Below are 19652 nucleotides of genomic sequence, written 5' to 3' on the forward strand. Positions count from 1 at the left end.
TAGACGAGATCACAAAGGCCCCTCCCCCCCACACGTGGAAGGAACCCACCGTCACCTACGATGGCACCACCGACCTGGATGAATTCATATCCATCTACACCAACCAGGTTGGCCTATATTCCACTAATGATGTCGTCATGTGCAAGTCTTTCTTTGTTGCGCTTAGAGGAGAGTGGTTTATGAGTTTGCTACCCTACATTATAAACTCCTTCAACACCCTCACCACCTCCTTCATGACCCAATTTGACATTAGCCGCTATCACGATCTTACCTCGTTATCCCTCTTGAACCTAAGACAAGAGGAAGGATAGTCCCTTTGCACCTTCATCGACAGATTCAATATGATTGCCATGAAGATCAAGGACCCCACCCCCAACCTGATACTGCACTACATGATAATGGCATTAAAGCATGGACCTTTCATCGACGAGTTAGCCATGCGCCCACCACTAGGGATGCAAGAACTGCGAAAGAGGGTAACCATGTTCATTCGGGTTGAAGATATGCGGCATGACCAAAACAGCATTAGGCCATCACCCACACATACTGAGATTAGAGGAACCAACAAAGAGTCAATAGTGCGCGACCAAACCCACCCCAAATAGCAGAAGCAGGTTAGGTTCTCCAACTATGACCCCCTCAACGCCCCTAGGTCTCGCATATTAGATGAAGTCTTACAAGCGAAACTCATCCCTCTGCCAAAGAAGTTCCAAAACCCACCTAACGCTAATATGAGCAAGTATTGCCATTACCACCATAATAATGGTCATACCACAGAGGAATGCGAGACCCTCTGCGACAAGTAGAGGAATTGGTGTGCGCGGGTCATCTTTGACACTATGTGAGAAACACAAAAGGATGGAGACCTGATCGAAGAGACGATCAGAGGGGTGAACAAAGGGAACTAGGGAGACAACCCAAGCGAAACCAGAATGTAGAAAGAATGAGACCAAAGCCTTCACAAGGCGATAGGCGTCCAAAAGAAAGACCCCCTTTGCGAGGAACAATAAATATCATCTCCGAGGGGATTCGCAGGGGAAGGATGCTCCTCCTCTAGAAAAAGACACTTGAGAGTTATCCAATCGGTTCATGTTGTATCAAGAGGACCACGGAGAAGGAGGCCACTGATCACCTTCACTAATTATGACTTCCAGGGAATGATCCCAAACCAAAACGACCCCGTAGTCATAACTGTGAAACTCAACAACTTCACAGTAAAGAAAGTGTTAATTGACCAAGGAAGCTCGGTGGATATCCTATACTGGAAAACCTTCCAGCAATTGCAAATTCTTGTAGAAGATCTGACTTCCTATAATTATCCCATATATGTCTTTTCTAGGGAAAGGGTCCCAACGAGAGGGTATGTAGACCTGCACACCTCCTTCGGTGAAGGAAGGAAGATCAAGACAATCTTAGTTGCTACCTCGTGGTAGATGCTAGCACCTTCTACAACATGCTCTTGGGTTGCTCCTCCCTCAACTCCCTCGGAGCAATAGTTTCCACCCCACACCTCGCTTTGAAGTTCTCATCGTCATCAGGAGACATCCTCACCATACACGATAATCAGAAAGCGGCCAAAGAATGTTACATGGCCAACCTTAGACTCCCATATCCCCCTTTGATGGCAATCAACATAGAGAAAGCATGCGAAAACACGGTACCACTGGAAATAGAAGACCTAGACCCAACACCTGAACGTCTCGCATTTGAAGTTCTACTTCAGTTAAATTGTAAACTCATTCTCTATTGTAACCACAAGATGTACACTTTCCTAACCTAGCATTTTTCCTTAAGGAGGGTTTTGGATAGACAAGTTTTAACGAGGCATTTGTTTTCACTAATGAAATACCAAGGTTACACCCAAATGAATGCCTTTATTCTCCATATCTAATAAGTTCTCAGCCTTTAATCTAAGAGTCGCCAGTCGAATACAAGTAACAAAGTTCCCAACCTCTAATCTAAGAGTCGTTGGTCGAATACTAGTAACAGTTCTCAGCCTCTAATCTAAGAGCCACTAGTTGAATACAAGTGACAAAGTTCTCAGCCTCTAATCCAACAAATGACAAAGTTCACAACCTCTAATCTTAGAGCCGCTAGTCGAATGCAAGTGACAACTCACAACCTCTAATCTAAGAGCTACTGGTTGAATACAAATAACAGTTTCCAACCTCTAATCTAAGAGCTGCTAGTCGAATACAAGTAACAAAGCTCCCAGCCTCTAATCTAAGAGCCGCTAGTGGAATACAATTGACAGAGTTCTCAAGCTCTAATCTAAGAGTTGTTGGTCGAATACAAATGACAAAGTTTCTAGCCTCTAATCTATGAGTCGTCGGTCGAATACAAATGAGTTTCCAGCCTCTAACCTAAGAGCCATTGGTCGAATAAATAACAAGTACCCAACCACTAAAACGAAATGCCACTAACCAAAACTTGTAGGACAATCAAGCAAGCAAAGCAGCCCAATAAGCATACGTGAAGCATAGCACAAGTCAACCACACATATATAAAATGAAAAACATATCGTCCTAAACCTACCAAAAATAACATACCAGTCTAAAGCTACCAAAAATAACATACAAGCCTAAAGCTACCAAAAATAACATATCGGCCTAAAGTTACCAAAAATAACATACCGGCCTAAAGTTACCAAAAATAACATACCAGCCCAAAGCTACAAAAAATAAACATAATAGCCCTAACTCACAAAATCACAGCGACCTAAAATCACAGTAAGTCTATAAGTCACTACGCTCCTCAAGACTGAGAGGCTAGTATACTTATATGGTACACGACCAAGGCCACAAATGAAAATTGAAAAATCACAAACATAGCTACCCCAAGTCACAAAAATATAGCCGCCTAAACTCACAATGAGTCTATACGTCACTAAGCCCCTCAAGATTGGGAGGCTGATGTCCCAACTATACCGTAAACCATGTACAAGTATATTAAGCAACCACCAACAATCTTCAAAATTGCTTACTCTGTAGTACACAGTAAACAACCACCACAATCTTCAAGGCCGCTTACTCTGTACTAAGGAACCCCTTAGTATACAATAAGCAGCCATCAACAACCTTCAAGACTGCTTACTATGTAGTACACAGTAAACAACCACCAACAACTTTCAAGGCTGCTTACTCTGTAGTACATAGTAAACAGCCACCAACAACCTTCAAGGTTTCTTACTCTATAGTACACAGTAAACAACCACCAACAATGTTCAAGGTCGCTTGCTCTATACTAAGGAACCCCTTAGTACACAGTAAGCAGCAACTAGGGATGGCAACGGGTCGAGTCGGGCACGAATAGTGCCTACCCGCAACCCGACCCGCCAAAAAAATATTCGCTTGCTACTCGCCCGTTTACTTGCCGAGTATCCGCTTAACAAATAACCGCAAATATTTTTAAAACCCGTAGGTATCCATGGGTACCCGTAGATACCCAATACTCGCAAATATTTAAAAAATATATATTTTATAAATTGTTTAATATAAAATTATAAAAATAAAATATAAAATTAAATTAAATTATAATTATAATTATAATTAAATTTGACATAATAAAATATACTGCTAATTTTAACTTTAATTAAATTTAACTTAATAAAATATAAATTAAATTTTAATTTTTTTGCTGGTAACGGGTACCCGCGTGTACGGATAGTATGATACCCGCACCCGACCCTTTTATAAGCAGGTATTAAAATACCCGCTACCCGCTACTCGCGGGTAATAAATACCTGCGGGTACTAACTATCCGCCACGGATATCCGCGGGCACGAGTATTTTTGCCATCCCTAGCAGCAAGCAACAGTCTTCAAGGCTGCTTATTTTGTAGTACATAGTAAACAACCATCAGCAACCTTCAAGGTCACTTACTTTGTACTAAGGAACCCCTTTGTACACAATAAGCAGCCATCAACAGCCTTCAAGGTCGCTTACTCTGTAGTACACAGTAAGCAGCCACCAACAACCTTCGAGGTCGCTTACTCCGTACTAAGAAACCCCTTAGGACACAATAAGCAGCCATCAACAACATTCAAGGCCGCTTACTCTCTAGTACACAATAAGCAACTACCAACAACCTTCAAGGTCGCTTACTTTGTACTAAGGAACCCCCTTAGTACATTGTAAGAAGCCATCAACACTTATGTTAATAAGCAGCCATCAAAACTTATGTTGTTCATCCTATATTGAGGAATACACCAGTACGCAGTAGGCGACCCTATTCCTCCAACTAACATGCAATAAGGAAACCTCCATAAACAATACACTATGAAGTTGTACGAGTAAGAGGTAATCATGCCTATCCACTTAGCTAACTAAGCAGCCCAAAAGTATCCAACACTCAGATCCCACATGTTCGCTTACTTGATACTGTATATTTAGAATCCTCTATGAAATATATGGTATCCAGCCATATTGACTCATAAGTTGCCTACCGACAACTATTAAGGGTTCTTCTTGTAATTTCATCCATTGCCACAGGATCCAGAAACAGTTAAAAGAGGTATTTTGGGCCCAAAAGTCCACTCCAAGTAGGACCCATAGGTAAAAAAGGTATAAATAACACAATGTTCTATGCATTGATTACGCATTAAATATTCTCTGAACCCGTGACATCACCAATGCTAACTTAAGCATCGAAGTGTCTTTTGCAGACACCCCTGCGCCGTCATTAGAGCTTCATGAGATTAGGAAGACATCAAGCCAGAAACCGAGCACTAGAGCAATTTAGCAGACTTGTGGAGTACAACTTGGTCCTATAAGAACATCTGAGGATCTTAGTCGGCTTGCCCAAACAAAGGCTTTTGGTCTTGGAGCTTGTGATTATTTGTGTAAACCCCTTGATGATATTTATTTCAAGAATTTGGTGTGATTATTAATAAGGAAGTACGTATGGGATGAGTGGAAAGTTGAGGGGAAAAGTGTATGGGATAGCTGGTAAAGCTGGGAAAATGATGAGATAAGTGAGACAAATGATAATTCTAATTCTGAATCTGATTCTCACGGAGAAGTCGAAGCATATACACCTCCACAAGATAGATGATATGATATCCTCCCCAAGAAATATGATTTTGAATTCTTATTTATAAAAATATATGCTTACTTAGCTAATTTTTATGATGAATTTTTTTTAATATTCTTGTTTATTTACATTTTTATGATGAAGTTTTAAATAAATATTTTATTACTATTTTTTAGAAATTTTGTAAATTTTTTTATTTTAATTTCAAAATTATACATATTTTATATTTTTATCCAATTGGTTGAGAATTTGTTAATATGTGATGTTGTGATCAATGGGTAGATGCTTTTAATGTGCAAATGAAATATGCATTTAAGTTTTTGAAAAATTTAATAAAAGAAAAATTTTAAAAGATTATTCTACATATTAGTACTAAATAAGGTATTTTTTTTCTTTCTACATTGTTCTTTGTAATTTTTTTATCCCACATAGTTTAGTAATTTAAATTTAAAAATAACCTTTTATGTCTTATCCTAAAGACTTGAATACATATTTTATTTTTCATATTTTCGTTGTGTTTGTTTATTTGGTCTTTATTTTGTTTTGCATTCAATTAAGTTCTCATTTTTTTTTTAATTTAGTCATTCTTACTTATGGTGTTTAAATAGTTAATGTCTATGAATCGAGCATACCATGTAATGGAGGTACATGTTTAAGAAGACTAAGCATGTTTAGGAAGGAAGTTCATTAATCCTTCATCCCTTTCATTTGTGTTTGTTATTTTTTATTTCCTAAGTTGACTTAGTTGAATCAATCTTAGTTGACTTGTTGACCTTTGACTAGGTTTGACTTGTTGACTAGAGTTAACTTGACTTAAGCTAACATGTTAATCTATGTTTATTTGCTTTGTAGGTTAATTAGGAGTAAGAAAGCAATGCTAGGTGGCGCATGGTGATTAAGGAGAATAAATGATTTGGAGGAGAGAGTAAAAGAGGCATAAAACATAAAATAAAAGACATAAAGCATGTGTTCCTATGTACCTTTGGTCTCCTTTATTTTTAGCACACTTTGGCAACTTTTTGGAGACATATGAGACACATTCTTGGTCTCCTTTTGTGCTAGAACGAAATTAGCCTTGCACAAATCATAGTTAGCTCTTTTGTCTCTTATTTTTGTAACCTTGTTTAACCTAGTTTCTAGAAGCTAGGGCTAGGTTTTTGTAGAGACATCCTTAGGTATCTTTTAGTAATCAAAAAATCTTCCTTGAATCACACAAGGAATGAACACCTCTTTTGAATCACATAAAGGATGATCAGCTTCTCCTAGCAACATCAGCAACACTCAATCACTCAAGATTCCACTTGATGAAAGTTATCGCTCTACCCACACTAGGTTTTTCAAAGCCTTCCCACAAAGAGTTCTCAAGTACTCAGGCTTCTTTAACTTCTATATTTGATTATGAAAGCCTATCACTCTATTTATAGAAGCCTATTTAGAAATTATGTTAAGAATATCAAAAGTTAAGTCACAACTGCCATAGATAATCGATTATCATAAGTGATAATTGATTATCACGGAAATTTTTCTGAAAACATTTTTCTCGTTGTGATAATCTATTATCAGTCAGGATAATTTATTATCAGCAGGTGATAATCGATTATCACAAAGGCTTTTCTCAAAAATCAGTTTTAATTGAGATAATTGATTATCACTAAGAATAATCAATTATTCTAGTGAGTTTTGCAAATAAATAAAATTTTCTTGATACTCTACTACTTGCAAATAAATCACTAACATACTAATTTAACTATTTTAAATAATATACACAAATTACAAGATCTAAACAACTAAATCCTTAAGTCTTCAATGTATCTCTTGAATTCAAACATTCTTTTAAGTCTTCAACATTTTTCCATGCATCATCATCAAGTCTTTCATACTTCTTCATAAGTCATCATCGTCATCATCATCATCAAAAATATTTATTGAAGGAAGATGTCCATCTTCTTCTTTTTATCAACAATTTTTTATAGTAAATCATATGTTGGATATCACTGAATATATTCTATATTCATCTTTAATTCTTCATATTATATATATATATATATATATATATATATATATATATATATATATATATATTTCTATTATATTTCAAGTTGAGTCACGTATTCGTGTCTTACACGTATCTAGGAGCATTATTCCTTATGATGATAATAATTTATAATTTTTGTGTTAACAACTTTAATACACATAATTTTAATTTTAATTCACACAATAACAATAATATATTTATCATGTATTTTAAGAATTATTATACACTTTTCAATGTCAATATATCACGCAATGCATTCTTTCATTTTTAAAATAAACATATCGACATATTAGATATGTACCGTATCTAACACATGTATCATATTTGTATATCATAAGTGTGCTCTTATGCTATAATAAAATAATTAATTAAATAAAAACTAAATTAATAAACAAAACATGATGATTTAAATCCTAGTATTTTGTAAAAGTAATTTAATTTGTTATTTTAAAACATTTTTTAAGATTTATAATGATTTTTCTTTATTTCAATTTAATTTGTTAAATTTTAGTTTATAGTTCTAAACAAAGTATTTTTATATTAAATTATTTTACAAAAGTTATTTTAGTATATGAATTAAATCATTTTTAATCATCTATTTTTATGTTTTTTTTTTTAATTTAAACCATCTCACTTTTTATTTTATATGATGGAAGGTGATCTTTGTTCTAAAACCGGTGGCTAATGAACCAATTCGCAAACACCAAAAAACCTCATTCTGAGAACCACAAAAAAAGGAAAAAAAAAATCTATGAATTTCATCATCTATGAATCTGAAATTAATTAAGTTAGAAACGGATTCTGCAAAATAAAGCATTGGTATTATTTATTATTAAATAAGAATGTGGAAAATGAATAACAGAGGCTTAGCCATGCAGAAGAAGATCAGAAGATGAAGTTCGATGGTAATGGGGAAGGAGGAAGAACTGCATCAGAAGGGTTGAGTTTGTCAGTGATCATAAGCAGGTTCACCCAAGTGGCTCAGCAAGATGGCCAAGTCCATGCCTCTTATCATCGTTGGTGCAGCTATACTGTATGGACACTCCTTCGAAAACCCAACCTTCCCAGATTCAAGTTCCCTGATTAGGCAATTCTTCAATTTCTTGTGGCATTTCACATGAGTCATTCCTGTCAAATCATGCTTTTCATTACTCTACACCAATCACTCAACAACAAACGAAAACCTAGGAATTGGGGACACACAAATTAAAACCTAACTGCCAACATTCATTCATTGATTGAGAATGATTAAGAAGGAAAGGAGAAATGAAATACCGAATTTGTCAACACAGTCGTCATGGGCCATGCAACAAGCATCAACACCATCGCATGGTTTCTGCCCGGGACACCCAGTATACCCCACCCCGCAATACTTACCGTATCTGATTGCAATCGCTGATTTCAAATTATAGAATTAATTAGTACCAACCAACGTAATTAATGATTCAACTCAACGGAATGGAATGGAACGGAATCTTACTGTCGCACTGCTCCGCAATGCACGTTGTGCTGCAGTTTAGCTGAGCGGAGCAGTGGGCGGCGGCGCCGAGGAGGAGACAGAGGAGGATTCCGAACGCGGCGGTGGCGCGTGACATTTGTGGGAGCGTAACCGAAAGATGCGAACTTGAAGAAAAGGGTTGTGGATGGTTGACGCTGAACTTTCCTCCCCCACGCTTGATCTGTAATTGGATTGCAGGCACAAGCAAACCTCTGGTTTAAAAGTCCTAAACAAAAAATAATGTTTCTTGTGTTGTGTTGTTTCCTTTTGTAAGATGTTGTTTGGTTTCAATGCCAAAAATACCAAACCACCCTTCATATTGTTATCAACCAGTGATACCCATTTTCTTCTCATCTTTTCCTATTACTATTTGCAGCATGGTTATCTTTAGGTTTTACTGTTTTTAATCTTTAGGAGGAAAAACAAAGAAAGTATATATATATATATATATATATATATATATATATATATATATATATATATATATATATATATATATATATTCCTTTTCAACAAATATTACTAAATACTATATATTATGAGTCTCTCGTAATATGTTAAAAATCCTTCATGTATCGTTAAAATTGTCAAAAATCATAATTAAGGATTATGAAATTTGACAAGAACATGAGGAAAATCAATATAGATATAATGTGTAGTTTGATTTTGTTTAGCTTTCACCATAAAAACCAAATTTTGTTCAGTTTTCACGACAGAAATCAAATCAAATCTCAGTATAATTTTTTTTCTTTTAAAAAAAAACTCAGAAATGCATTGATTTAAAAGAAAAAAAATGTTGAAGATGATATCAATTCTATAATTAATTGATCTTATATCTCCTTAATGTCTTATATTGATTTTAACGATACAAAAAATTGGGTTGAAAGTGATTAAAATCAAATCTTGGTGGTGCTGTGGATTGATTTTAGCGATCAAAAATGTTTTTATTTTTTCGATTTGGAACACAGTAGGGTGGGAGAAGGCGAGTAATAACGAAGGAGTAGTTTGGGTGCTTCGAAAATGTTCAACAAAATTTGACGAGTGTGAAGAAAAGAAAAAGTGGTGTAAATAAGAAAAAGGCCCGGTTCTTGTAGAAATCATGAAGGACCCAATTAAGCTGTAGGTTTATGGGGCTTCTCCATGCACCCCAAATGCTTTCTTCAATACCGCCAAATGTGAGCATTCATTACGATTATACCCTTATCTACTTTTGGTGGTTGACACCAATTACAAAGTTACTGTTTTGCTTTTTACTTCTTCTGCTACTTTGCACCTCCAAATTTCTACACCTCCAAATTTGCTCTAAACTTTGTCGCTTTCTCTTGTGGTCCCTCTTCTCCAACCGCTCAACAACAACAGCAACATCAAAGTTGTGGTCCCTCCTCTCAGTGTCTCAGTTCCTCTCAGTGTCCTAGTGCTCTTCTCACTTTCTCTGAGTGTCTCAGTGTTCTTCTTTCAAAGTTCTAGTTTACACAACCAAAGTTAGTGTTCATAATTTAATAAATGTTGATAAATGTTTGGAATGTTGTTGGTTGATCGATGTTATTTGTTTCTGATGTATTAAATAATTATTGTTAAAATAAATGTCGACATCCACAACAATGTTGATTAGAAGTGGATGTCGACATCCGTAATTGTATGTAAGTTTGTGTTGGAGATGTTCACATCACAACCTATCTTTTTATTTTTTTTAAATTTCATATATATTTTTTTGGACTCTGATTCTTGATCTATTTGATGTACTAAATATCTTATAACATGTATAAACATTAATAGAGTATTTGGTTAATTTATCTTGAATTATATGAATGTGATTTAATTTTAAAAAATTAAAAAATATTGTGTTGGAAAATTGTATTGCAGATGTCGACGTCCGCAACACAATTCAAACACGGATGTCCACATCCGCAACAGACTTTTTTTTTAATTTTTTATATTTAATTCTTTTTGTTCTATAATTCTTGATACATTTGATTTAGCAATATCCTATAATATGTATAAACATTAATGTAGTATTTGGTGAATTTATTTTTAATTATATAAATGTGATTTAATTTTTAAAAATAAAAAATATTTTGCTGGAAAATTGTATTGCGAATGTCAACATCCGCAATACAATTCAAACATGGATGTCCACATCCGCAACAAACTTATTTTTTTAAAATTTTGATATTTAATTTTTTTTTTTGCTATGATTTTTGATACATTTGATGTAGTAAATATCCTATAACATGTATAAACATTAATGTAGTATTTGGTGAATTTATTTTTAATTATATAAATGTGATTTAATTTTAAATAATTAAAAATATTTTGCCAGAAAATTGTATTGCGGATGTCGACATCCGCAACATACCTTTTTTTTTCTTTTGATATGTACTTTTTTTGGATAAAATTTGCGATCCATAAATTTCAGTGAAAATTGTATAATATGTATAAATATTAATATAGTAGTTTGATAAAAAAATCATTTATTTGACTATGTTTTCATTAAAAAAAATAAAAAAAAAACGATGGTAATTAAAAAATGCATTGCGGATGTCGACATCCACAACACATTTCAACGGATGTCAGGTTATGTTGTGGATGTCGACATCCGCAACATACTTTTGTTTTTTTGATATGTAATTTTTTTGGATAAAATTTATGATCCATAAATTCCAGTAAAACTTGTATAATATGTATAAATATTAATATAGTGGTTTGATATTTTTTTTCATTTATTTGAGTATGTTTGCATTAGAAAAAATCAAAAAATGATGGTAATTAAAAAATGCATTGTGGATGTCGACATCCACAACATACCTTTTTTTTTCTTTTCATATGTAATGTTTTTGGATAAAATTTATGATCCATAAATTCTTGTAAAAGTTGTATAATATGTATAAAGATTAATATAGTGGTTTAATAATTTTTTTGAGTATGTTTGCATTAAAAATAAATAAAAAACGATGGTAATTAAAAAATGCATCATGGATGTCAGCATCCGCAATATGTTTTTTTTTTTCTTGCTTTGATTCTGGTGCATTTGATGGAGTACTATTTTTTAGAATTTTCCACAATAAGATCTATGACATCTATGATACATTAAAAAACTCACTATGGGCATTAAAAAAATATTTAAATGGAAAAATGTTGAAACGGATGTGGATAGTGCATGAACACTAAAAAAAGCATAAACAGATGTCGACATTCACAATTCAAATATCTGAAGCGAATGTCGACATCCGCAATGGCCAGAAAACAAAAAAAAAGTGAAACGGATGTCGACATCCACAATTTAAATCTCTAAAGCAGATGTCGACATCTACCATGGCCAGAAATCGAAAAAAAATGAAATGGATGTCGACATATGCAATTCAAATTTCCAAAGTGAATGTCGACATCTGAATGGCCAGAAAACGAAAAAAGTGAAACGGATGTCGACATACGCAATAAAAATATCTGAAGCAGATGTCAACATCTGCAATGACCAAAAAACGAAAAAAAAAGTGAAATGGATGTCGACATCCACAATAAAAATCTCTGAAGCGGATGTTGACATCCGCAATAGTCAGAAAAAGAAAAAAATAACTTAAACGGATGTTGACATCTGCAATTCAAACCTCTAAAGCCAATCTCGACTTCCGCAATGACCATTTTCAGAAGAAGAAAAAACAACAGAACTGGACTATTTGTGAAAAACATATTAAAACATCAGTTTTATACTCAAGCATGGATCTGCAAACATGGATCTATTGCACAAAAGTGAGCATTCATGTGAAAATATATAATGGGATTCATGTGAATAACTTACTAGACTGGATTTGTTGGACTGAAGGCATTGTGGAGGTTGCACTACTGCTGCGAGACAAGGGCAACTGTGATGCGAATGCAAAAGGAAGAGGAATATGGAAGTGCGCCGCGAGAGACAAAGGGAAAAGGATTAGGTGAAAAGATGTGCAGGGATCTGGGTATTCATTTGAGGTGTAGGAAATGGATGGGTATTCATTTGGTGGTGCAGGAGGTGCGTGAGAGAAAATTAAATTTTTTACTGTTTCTTCTTTTGCTTTTACTAAGGACAAAGAGGAAATTTAAATAATTTTTAGAGATACCGGAGAAAGACTTGGGAGTGCACGAAGAAGTCCTTAAGTTTATTCGTTCCGTGCGAAAGGTCTCTAAGCAAGAACAAATTCACATGTTTCATCATTAAAGTATATGAATAATATTAGTAAGCATAGAGTTCTATCACGATTTTATTTAAAAAGAAAATTAGAAGGAGAAGGAATATTTAAATTATTTTAAATTTTAATTTTTAAAGAATATGATATGATGAGGTGCAATAGAATCATAATTCACTAGTGTTCTAATATTTTCTCTCCGATTAAAGATGGTTAAAACTAAACAGATAAAAAATAAATAAAACAAATTCCTATTTTAATATATTTTAACAATTTGATTCGAATTTCGATTTAAAAACTAAAAGCTGAACTACGTTGTTTTGTTTATTATATGTAATCAAATAATGTTATATATTTTAATTTAATTAACAACTATAAGATATGCTTTAGTGAGACGTACAAGTTGTTTTATTATTTAAATATATCATACTTACAATATGTTTATATTAATTAAACTAAGATAATAAATGTATATTATATTTTTAAACTAAGAAATTAATTATATAAATCAATTATTAGTTAGAAAAAGTTAAAGTTATTGACGCACAACCATTATAACAAAGTTACAGCAAGTTTATTTAACAACAAATTGTAAAATTGATACAAACAAAATTATATTACATTAGATTAGTCTGTTTTAAATTTTATATTAAATTAAAATAAAAATAAACCGTATTTAATTTTTTTCCCTATGGCGTCTTTCAATTTCTTCACTCACAAAGGTACGGAAGTCAAAGGAAGGAAGTGGATTAGGTGTTAAAACCATAATTCTTCACTCAATGTATCTTATTTTTCTTTTTTTATTATTTCTACACTCTTAGAAGTTATAACATACACAACAATGTCCTTTTAAATGAATTTACGCGTTTTTAATTACAAGTTAAAAACGTACACGTACTATAACCCACACATTTATCAGTTTAAACTAAAATTCCTATCATTCTATTATGAGAACGTTGACTTTTCGACGGGATATGAATTCTGAAATAAATTAATTTTTTTTGTTGTATTCTGAATAGTCAACGTAAACAATAAATATGAATTTGCTATTGGAATATCCGTAATGGCGAAGCAAAAGAATAGAAAATAAAAATTAAGATTCCCACAACCACCTTAATATTTATACTGTTTTTTGTATTTGTCGTTAAATCAACATAATTACATGCGTATTAGTTAGAGTGCTCCATAATTAAATCATCTAATAAAGTTTTCATTTGGCTTCGCTATACGTGTTATTATCTCTGTCCTCTCATATTCCTAACATTTTGTATGAACATTTTTTTTATCTTTAAAATATTCGTTTGACTTTACTTTTATACATTAAAATACGTACTTTTCAATCATGTAATATAATTTTGAAATATTTTCAGAAATCACGAGCTTAGAGAGACAAATTGAAGTTGTTTATATCGTTTTCCTGATAGAATTTTTTGTATGTTTTTGAGGTTTTTCGTTAATATATTCTATACAAAATTGTAAAAGTAAAGTTTTTTTTTTTGATTTCGTAAAACTCCATAAAATATTTATAAAAATTATTTTTAAAGTATGAAAAGTCAATAATAAAAAATAATATCAATGTCGGTTTCTAATATTTAATTGGTGCTATTTTTTATTCATTAGAGAAAAATCATGTTATCTAAAAGTCAAAACAAATAGGTCATAAAAATTCCAACTATTTATCATTCTGATGGGTGTTGACTTTATGCATTTGGCAATTGTTTGAACAAAGTAGGAGTTGAAAATTGGTGTCCAAGTTTGTGTTTAATCAAAAGTCCACGCATTATTCAATGCAGTAAGACATGAAAGTTGACGTTGATTACAGTTTTCAAAACAAACACAAATTAAATCACCTTCACGTATGTTGCAAACTCTTAATTTTGGTGTCTATGTTTTCTTTTTTAATTTCCGCAACAATTATTTTCTTAACAATAATAAATTTGATATTGTTCCGGTGATTCGATAGTCTATCTCAACGAAGTCAAAATAATTATTTTAAAACCTTTACATTAAATTAATGGTAATCTTTCATTAGTGAATGGTACGAATAGTTCCTTTTTATGAATCAATCAAACTCGAAAATCGTTATATTGTCCTTTAAAACATATTTTCGTTGTCATAAGTTAAATAGTAAAATTTACATGATTTGAAGGGCCAAAAGATTTTCACATGTTTGGTTGAAACAAAAATTATAAGTTGGTGTAACTTGTAAAAGTCGTGGGTGCATAAGGTAAGTCAAATTTACAGAGCATGGAAGTTTGATAGTTTAACAAAGTTTTTTCTAACAAACTTTAAACTTTGATAAACTACCAATTTAGATAAAAAAAAAAGTATTATTTTATTACTTTATTTTGATTAAAAAATAAAAAATCAAATCCATTTTAATTCTATTTATAGAAACTTTGTAAACTTTATAAAAAAAATTTGTCAAAGCATACGTTTCCAAGTTACGAGTTTTTAATATGCGTCGTACACTATACACAGAAATGTAGGGTACTCTCACCAGTTTCCATATTCATACATCAGCATGCCATGATCCCATGTCCACATGCCCTTGCATTCATGATCCCACGTGAAGTTTCTCACACCGAAGGTGAAGACGTGCATGATCATGATTCCAAGCATGCATGCATAGATGCACCATGAGATGACCATACATACGTGAAGAATGTGACGGTGAAGTACGATTACTTGTAATTGAGCAAGTCATACGATTGGGTATGTACGAATTCATATCTACCAACCACTTCACATTTAAAGAAAAAGTCACACACAACTTTTCTACTTACGCCCAAGGTCAACCCCCATTTCATTTGTCTAATGCCAAACAATAAATAGGGTCATATACCAAAACAACAAACGTAATTTTACTCTAATCGTATATTTTATTATGATGTTAAATATGTTTTTAGTGGTTGAACTTTAACGTGAAATTAAAATTTATTCCTTTCCAAAATTTATATATATATATATATATATATATATATATATATATATAAATCGACAAAGAATTAATTTAAATTAATAATAGAGTATTTGAGTGGTGTTCTAACCCATCTATAGAAAGGTGAAAGAAAGATGCATTGTATTTCCAAAACATGTCAAAGAGAACAAAATAACTTTCAAGTATAAAAGTTAAGACTCTCCTAAAAATTTTAATATATTTTAGTCACCATACTTTAGAAATAAATGGATATAATCATTTTAATCCATTTATGTTAACTTTTTGTTTACTTGTCAAACACGTTTTTCAACTGATTTTAAAGTAAAAGTATGTGAAACAATATAAACAATTCAAATAGTAGGATGAAATTCACCTCTGTTGATATATTTATAATTTTGTTTAAAAGCTTGCAAACACATAACATTTTTTAGAGTGATTAACGTAATGTGACTTGCTATTGTAATATGTATGTATGATTTTTAATTCTTTTAAATATTTCTTTATTTATTAAATTTGTATTGTCGATGAGAAAAAAAAAAAACACTCTTCAAAACAAGGTGAATAAGGAAGGATAAGATGAAAACGAGAAAAGTATATAAAGGGAAAAACTAATAAAAATAAAAGTAATAAAAACAGTAGAAATAAAAAAAAAGTGAATAAATATTTATAATTATTGTTACACTCATTTCATCAAAATTTCATACCGTTGGAATGTTTTGATTCTTAAACGTAGCTTAAACATCAAATTACTAGAAAATGAAGACATGGGATTTGAGAAAAAAACTATTAGAAGAACTTAATTACAGCAATTAAAAAAATAACGCTTATATGCAACTAAAATCGTGAACTACTTACTCATAGGTAGAGTGACTACAAAGCATGCTATTAATTCAGCAAAGAATATCAAATTGACTGCCACTTTTCCTCTTTTTAATTAACAGTTTGTTTTAGTCAAATATTGTTGTGTGACATTTTGGTTGACTTAGCATGATATATAGAATTAAAAAGTTTTTTTTTATTTAATTATAATTAGTAGGCAGAACTGTGTCTGCAACACAGATTAAACCAAGCTTATTAAGAGATGTTCCATAATTACGATTTAATTATTACATATGGATCTTTAATAAAAGAAAGTCAAAGCAGCCTTTGAGGTAGCATAAAACAATTAAGGAAAAACTCAAAAGCTCTGTAATCAAGTGTGTGAATCTAGAAAGGTTGAATGGATTATACATATTCCGTGTTGAGTCAAACCATATATATACGTGATGGTCAAGGTCTTGGTTAATACTAATGAGACCTCTTAATTAGGCTTAACAATGTTTAGTGCACACTGATTACGTGAGCTGGAACGCATGAATTAAACTATAAAGGACACTAACTTAGCGTGGGCTCTAAGTTTGGTGGTGAAGCTAGTTATTAATTAATATAATGGAACCAAGTTACTAGTCAATATCTACCATTGACGTACGTGTGATCTCAATCAAACGTTGTATCACGTGGTGGACCATTTCATGTTTTATAATTTCACCCCATTTTAGATTCTCAGTTAGGTTTTTTTTTTCTATTGTTCGTCTTTGCTTTATTTTGTATTTTAAAATATATTATTTATTTTAAAATATTAATATTATTTATTTTTAATGTTCGGCAAATAACTTATAATCTTATAATTTCTGTCTTAATAAGTCAAATTATCCACATAAATATGACAAGATCATGAAGCATAAGTTAAGTGAGTTTCTTTTATATTTTATTGGTTCCACCAACTTGTCACAGAGCTAAAAGCTAGCTAGAGCTTCATTTCCTTCTTTGTTAGCTGTTATTTATATGTACTTCAAACTCCCAACTCAGACTAAGTGATATTATAATAGAAACTGGTGCTACCGAGTCAAATGAATTAATAGTTTAATGACAAAGATTTGCTCCATAATTATTGGTAATTAATTCACTTTGGTAATGATGGTGATACAATAGGGTACTTCTAAGGAACTTGCTCAAGTAAATTAAGCAAGCAAACAAGCTTTTCTGAGATCGTGACTTTCGGGTTCTTCTTCTTTCCCGAATAAAGAATTTATCAAAATGGCCATGTAAGCCATTTGAAAAAAAGAAAGGTAAAAGGAAAAAACTAATAGTAACAGAGATAAGACAATAAATAAACTGATTATTTTATGTGGAGATTAAACATGTTTTTGTGTCGTTATTCGTTCCACGAAGTGTCGTATTCTTTGCAGTGCAATTTCCAGGGTTTTCTCGGTCATGTTTGCGAAGCACACTCTGAACCAACCTGGTTCAGAACAATGGCAAGAAGAGCCTGGTGAGATATTGAGCTTCACTTCATGCATAATTGCATTCCACAGTTCCAATTCACCTTCCCGTGTTGGTTTCTCCAAGAGTGGACTCATATTCATCCAGCAAAACAACCCTGCGTTCCCCTTCAAGCACTCGATCCCCGCACTTCTCAACCCTTCGATGATCATCTCGTACCTCTTCCTCAGCCTCTCTCTGTTGGTTTTAATGTAGTTCTGGGTGAAGTTCTTGTCCGACAACATAGAAGCCAACAAGTGCTGTGTCTGAGAAGATATTAAGGTGAAGCTGGACATTCTCCTCGCTGTGGTCACAACCCTGTCGTTGTACGAGTAAATGGTGCCGACTCTGAAACCGGGAAGTCCAAGGTCCTTGGAGAGGCTATAAACAATGTGAACTCTCTCTGCGTTTTTGTATTGGCGACCCTCCAGGATTTCTGCCACGCTTGTGAACTCAGAGGAAGAAAACACCGAGCCGGAGTAGATTTCATCTGATACAAGATGGATGTTTTTGCGAATCACGAAGTCCAGAATCTCCTCAAGAACTGAACGTGGGATTGTTACTCCTAAGGGGTTTGAAGGGTTTGTGATTAACACTCCCCTCACTTTGTAGTTCATGGATTCTGCATCTTTGAATGCAGCTTCTAAGGCTTCAGGAGTAATCTGGAAATTGTTGGAGTTGTCACAGTGGATTGGAACTATATTCACCCCAGTTCTCCACCTTAAATCTCTATCAAATCTGTAGAAAAAAAAAGAGTCCAAATTGTTAGGTTATGTTATATATATATATATATATTCATTGTTTTTACTGGTTTAAAAACGCGATTTTTAGTATGAAACAAAGTTGTTCTTACCCAGGATAGTATGGGGTAGGAACGAGTAAAGCATCTCCTGGGTTTGCGAGGATGAAGGTTAAGAGTTCATTGGCTGCAGTTGCACCTGCAGTGAGGACCACTCTTTGAGGGTCAAATTTTGCTCTTCCTCCTCTCACTTGTTCCATGAAGCTTGCCATTGCTGTTCTGAAGGTTTTGAGTCCATGGTAGTCTTGAAACAAAGCATTTTCTCTGAAGCCAGAAGCTCCTTTTCCCCATGTTGAAGCCTCTGAGTGTGCTTCCAAGTACTTCTCAATCAAATCAAATGAAACCTGCAGCAGAATAAGTTGAAAGGATCAATATAAGTTAATATTCTTGTGTTTACTGCTATAACATATATGTATATGTGCATGCACACTCACTTGATTTTCTGCTAACCCCATTTGTATAACTCCTGAAGGATTGGTTGATTCATCATAGGGGTTCTCATCATAGGCTTTCCACCCTGCAAAATAAGGGGAATCTTCCCCATGAGTTTCAGAAACTGCAACATTTGAAAGCTCCACACAAGAGTTCTCCATCTCCATACCCATAGCAGAAAGCTATTGTGATAGCAGAAAGCTACTGTGAGTAAGAGAGAGAGAGAGAGAGAGAGAAATATGGAAAACTGAGAGCGTTGAATGAAGCGTTTGTGGAAAGCTGTTCTATATATAGGCTTTGAAATATTGATTAATTCAAGTTGGCAAGAAAAATATAAATTATTGATTCTCAATAGTAAGCAAATCGAGCTTTATTACTACCTTTTAGACTTTTACAGAAATATATACTTTATCTGTTGCGACTTGTGACAACTGTTACGGATCCACACAGAAAAT

General features: G+C 33.0%; 2 protein-coding genes across 2 annotated transcripts; both read right to left on the bottom strand.

The window, feature by feature from the left end:
- Positions 1-7875: 7875 nt before the first annotated feature.
- On the bottom strand, positions 7876-8819 carry LOC114179189 (phospholipase A2-beta). Its single transcript, XM_028065431.1, has 3 exons — positions 8547-8819; positions 8342-8461; positions 7876-8194 (listed from the first exon to the last, which is right to left on the bottom strand). The coding sequence occupies exons 1-3, from the start codon at positions 8659-8661 to the stop codon at positions 8016-8018; spliced, it is 414 nt and encodes a 137-aa protein (XP_027921232.1). The 5' UTR covers positions 8662-8819; the 3' UTR covers positions 7876-8015.
- An 8774-nt stretch (positions 8820-17593) lies between these two features.
- LOC114179207 (1-aminocyclopropane-1-carboxylate synthase 7-like) lies at positions 17594-19447 on the bottom strand. Its single transcript, XM_028065457.1, has 3 exons — positions 19200-19447; positions 18820-19109; positions 17594-18704 (listed from the first exon to the last, which is right to left on the bottom strand). Exons 1-3 carry the CDS (start codon positions 19368-19370, stop codon positions 17840-17842), a joined length of 1326 nt encoding a protein of 441 aa, XP_027921258.1. The 5' UTR covers positions 19371-19447; the 3' UTR covers positions 17594-17839.
- Positions 19448-19652: the final 205 nt, after the last annotated feature.

Source organism: Vigna unguiculata, chromosome 3 (assembly GCF_004118075.2).
Source record: "Vigna unguiculata cultivar IT97K-499-35 chromosome 3, ASM411807v1, whole genome shotgun sequence".
NCBI classification, from domain to species: Eukaryota; Viridiplantae; Streptophyta; class Magnoliopsida; order Fabales; family Fabaceae; genus Vigna; species Vigna unguiculata.

Coding starts and splice junctions, on each gene's coding strand:
- LOC114179189 (XM_028065431.1), bottom strand. CDS start 8,661: ATGTCACGCGCCACCGCCGCGTTCGGAATCCTCCTCTGTCTCCTCCTC. Junction 8,462..8,546: donor CATTGCGGAGCAGTGCGACA/GTAAGATTCCGT, acceptor ATTTGAAATCAG/CGATTGCAATCAGATACGGT. Junction 8,195..8,341: donor CGACTGTGTTGACAAATTCG/GTATTTCATTTC, acceptor ATGATTTGACAG/GAATGACTCATGTGAAATGC.
- LOC114179207 (XM_028065457.1), bottom strand. CDS start 19,370: ATGGGTATGGAGATGGAGAACTCTTGTGTGGAGCTTTCAAATGTTGCA. Junction 19,110..19,199: donor TGGGGTTAGCAGAAAATCAA/GTGAGTGTGCAT, acceptor ATTCTGCTGCAG/GTTTCATTTGATTTGATTGA. Junction 18,705..18,819: donor CCTACCCCATACTATCCTGG/GTAAGAACAACT, acceptor TTTTTTCTACAG/ATTTGATAGAGATTTAAGGT.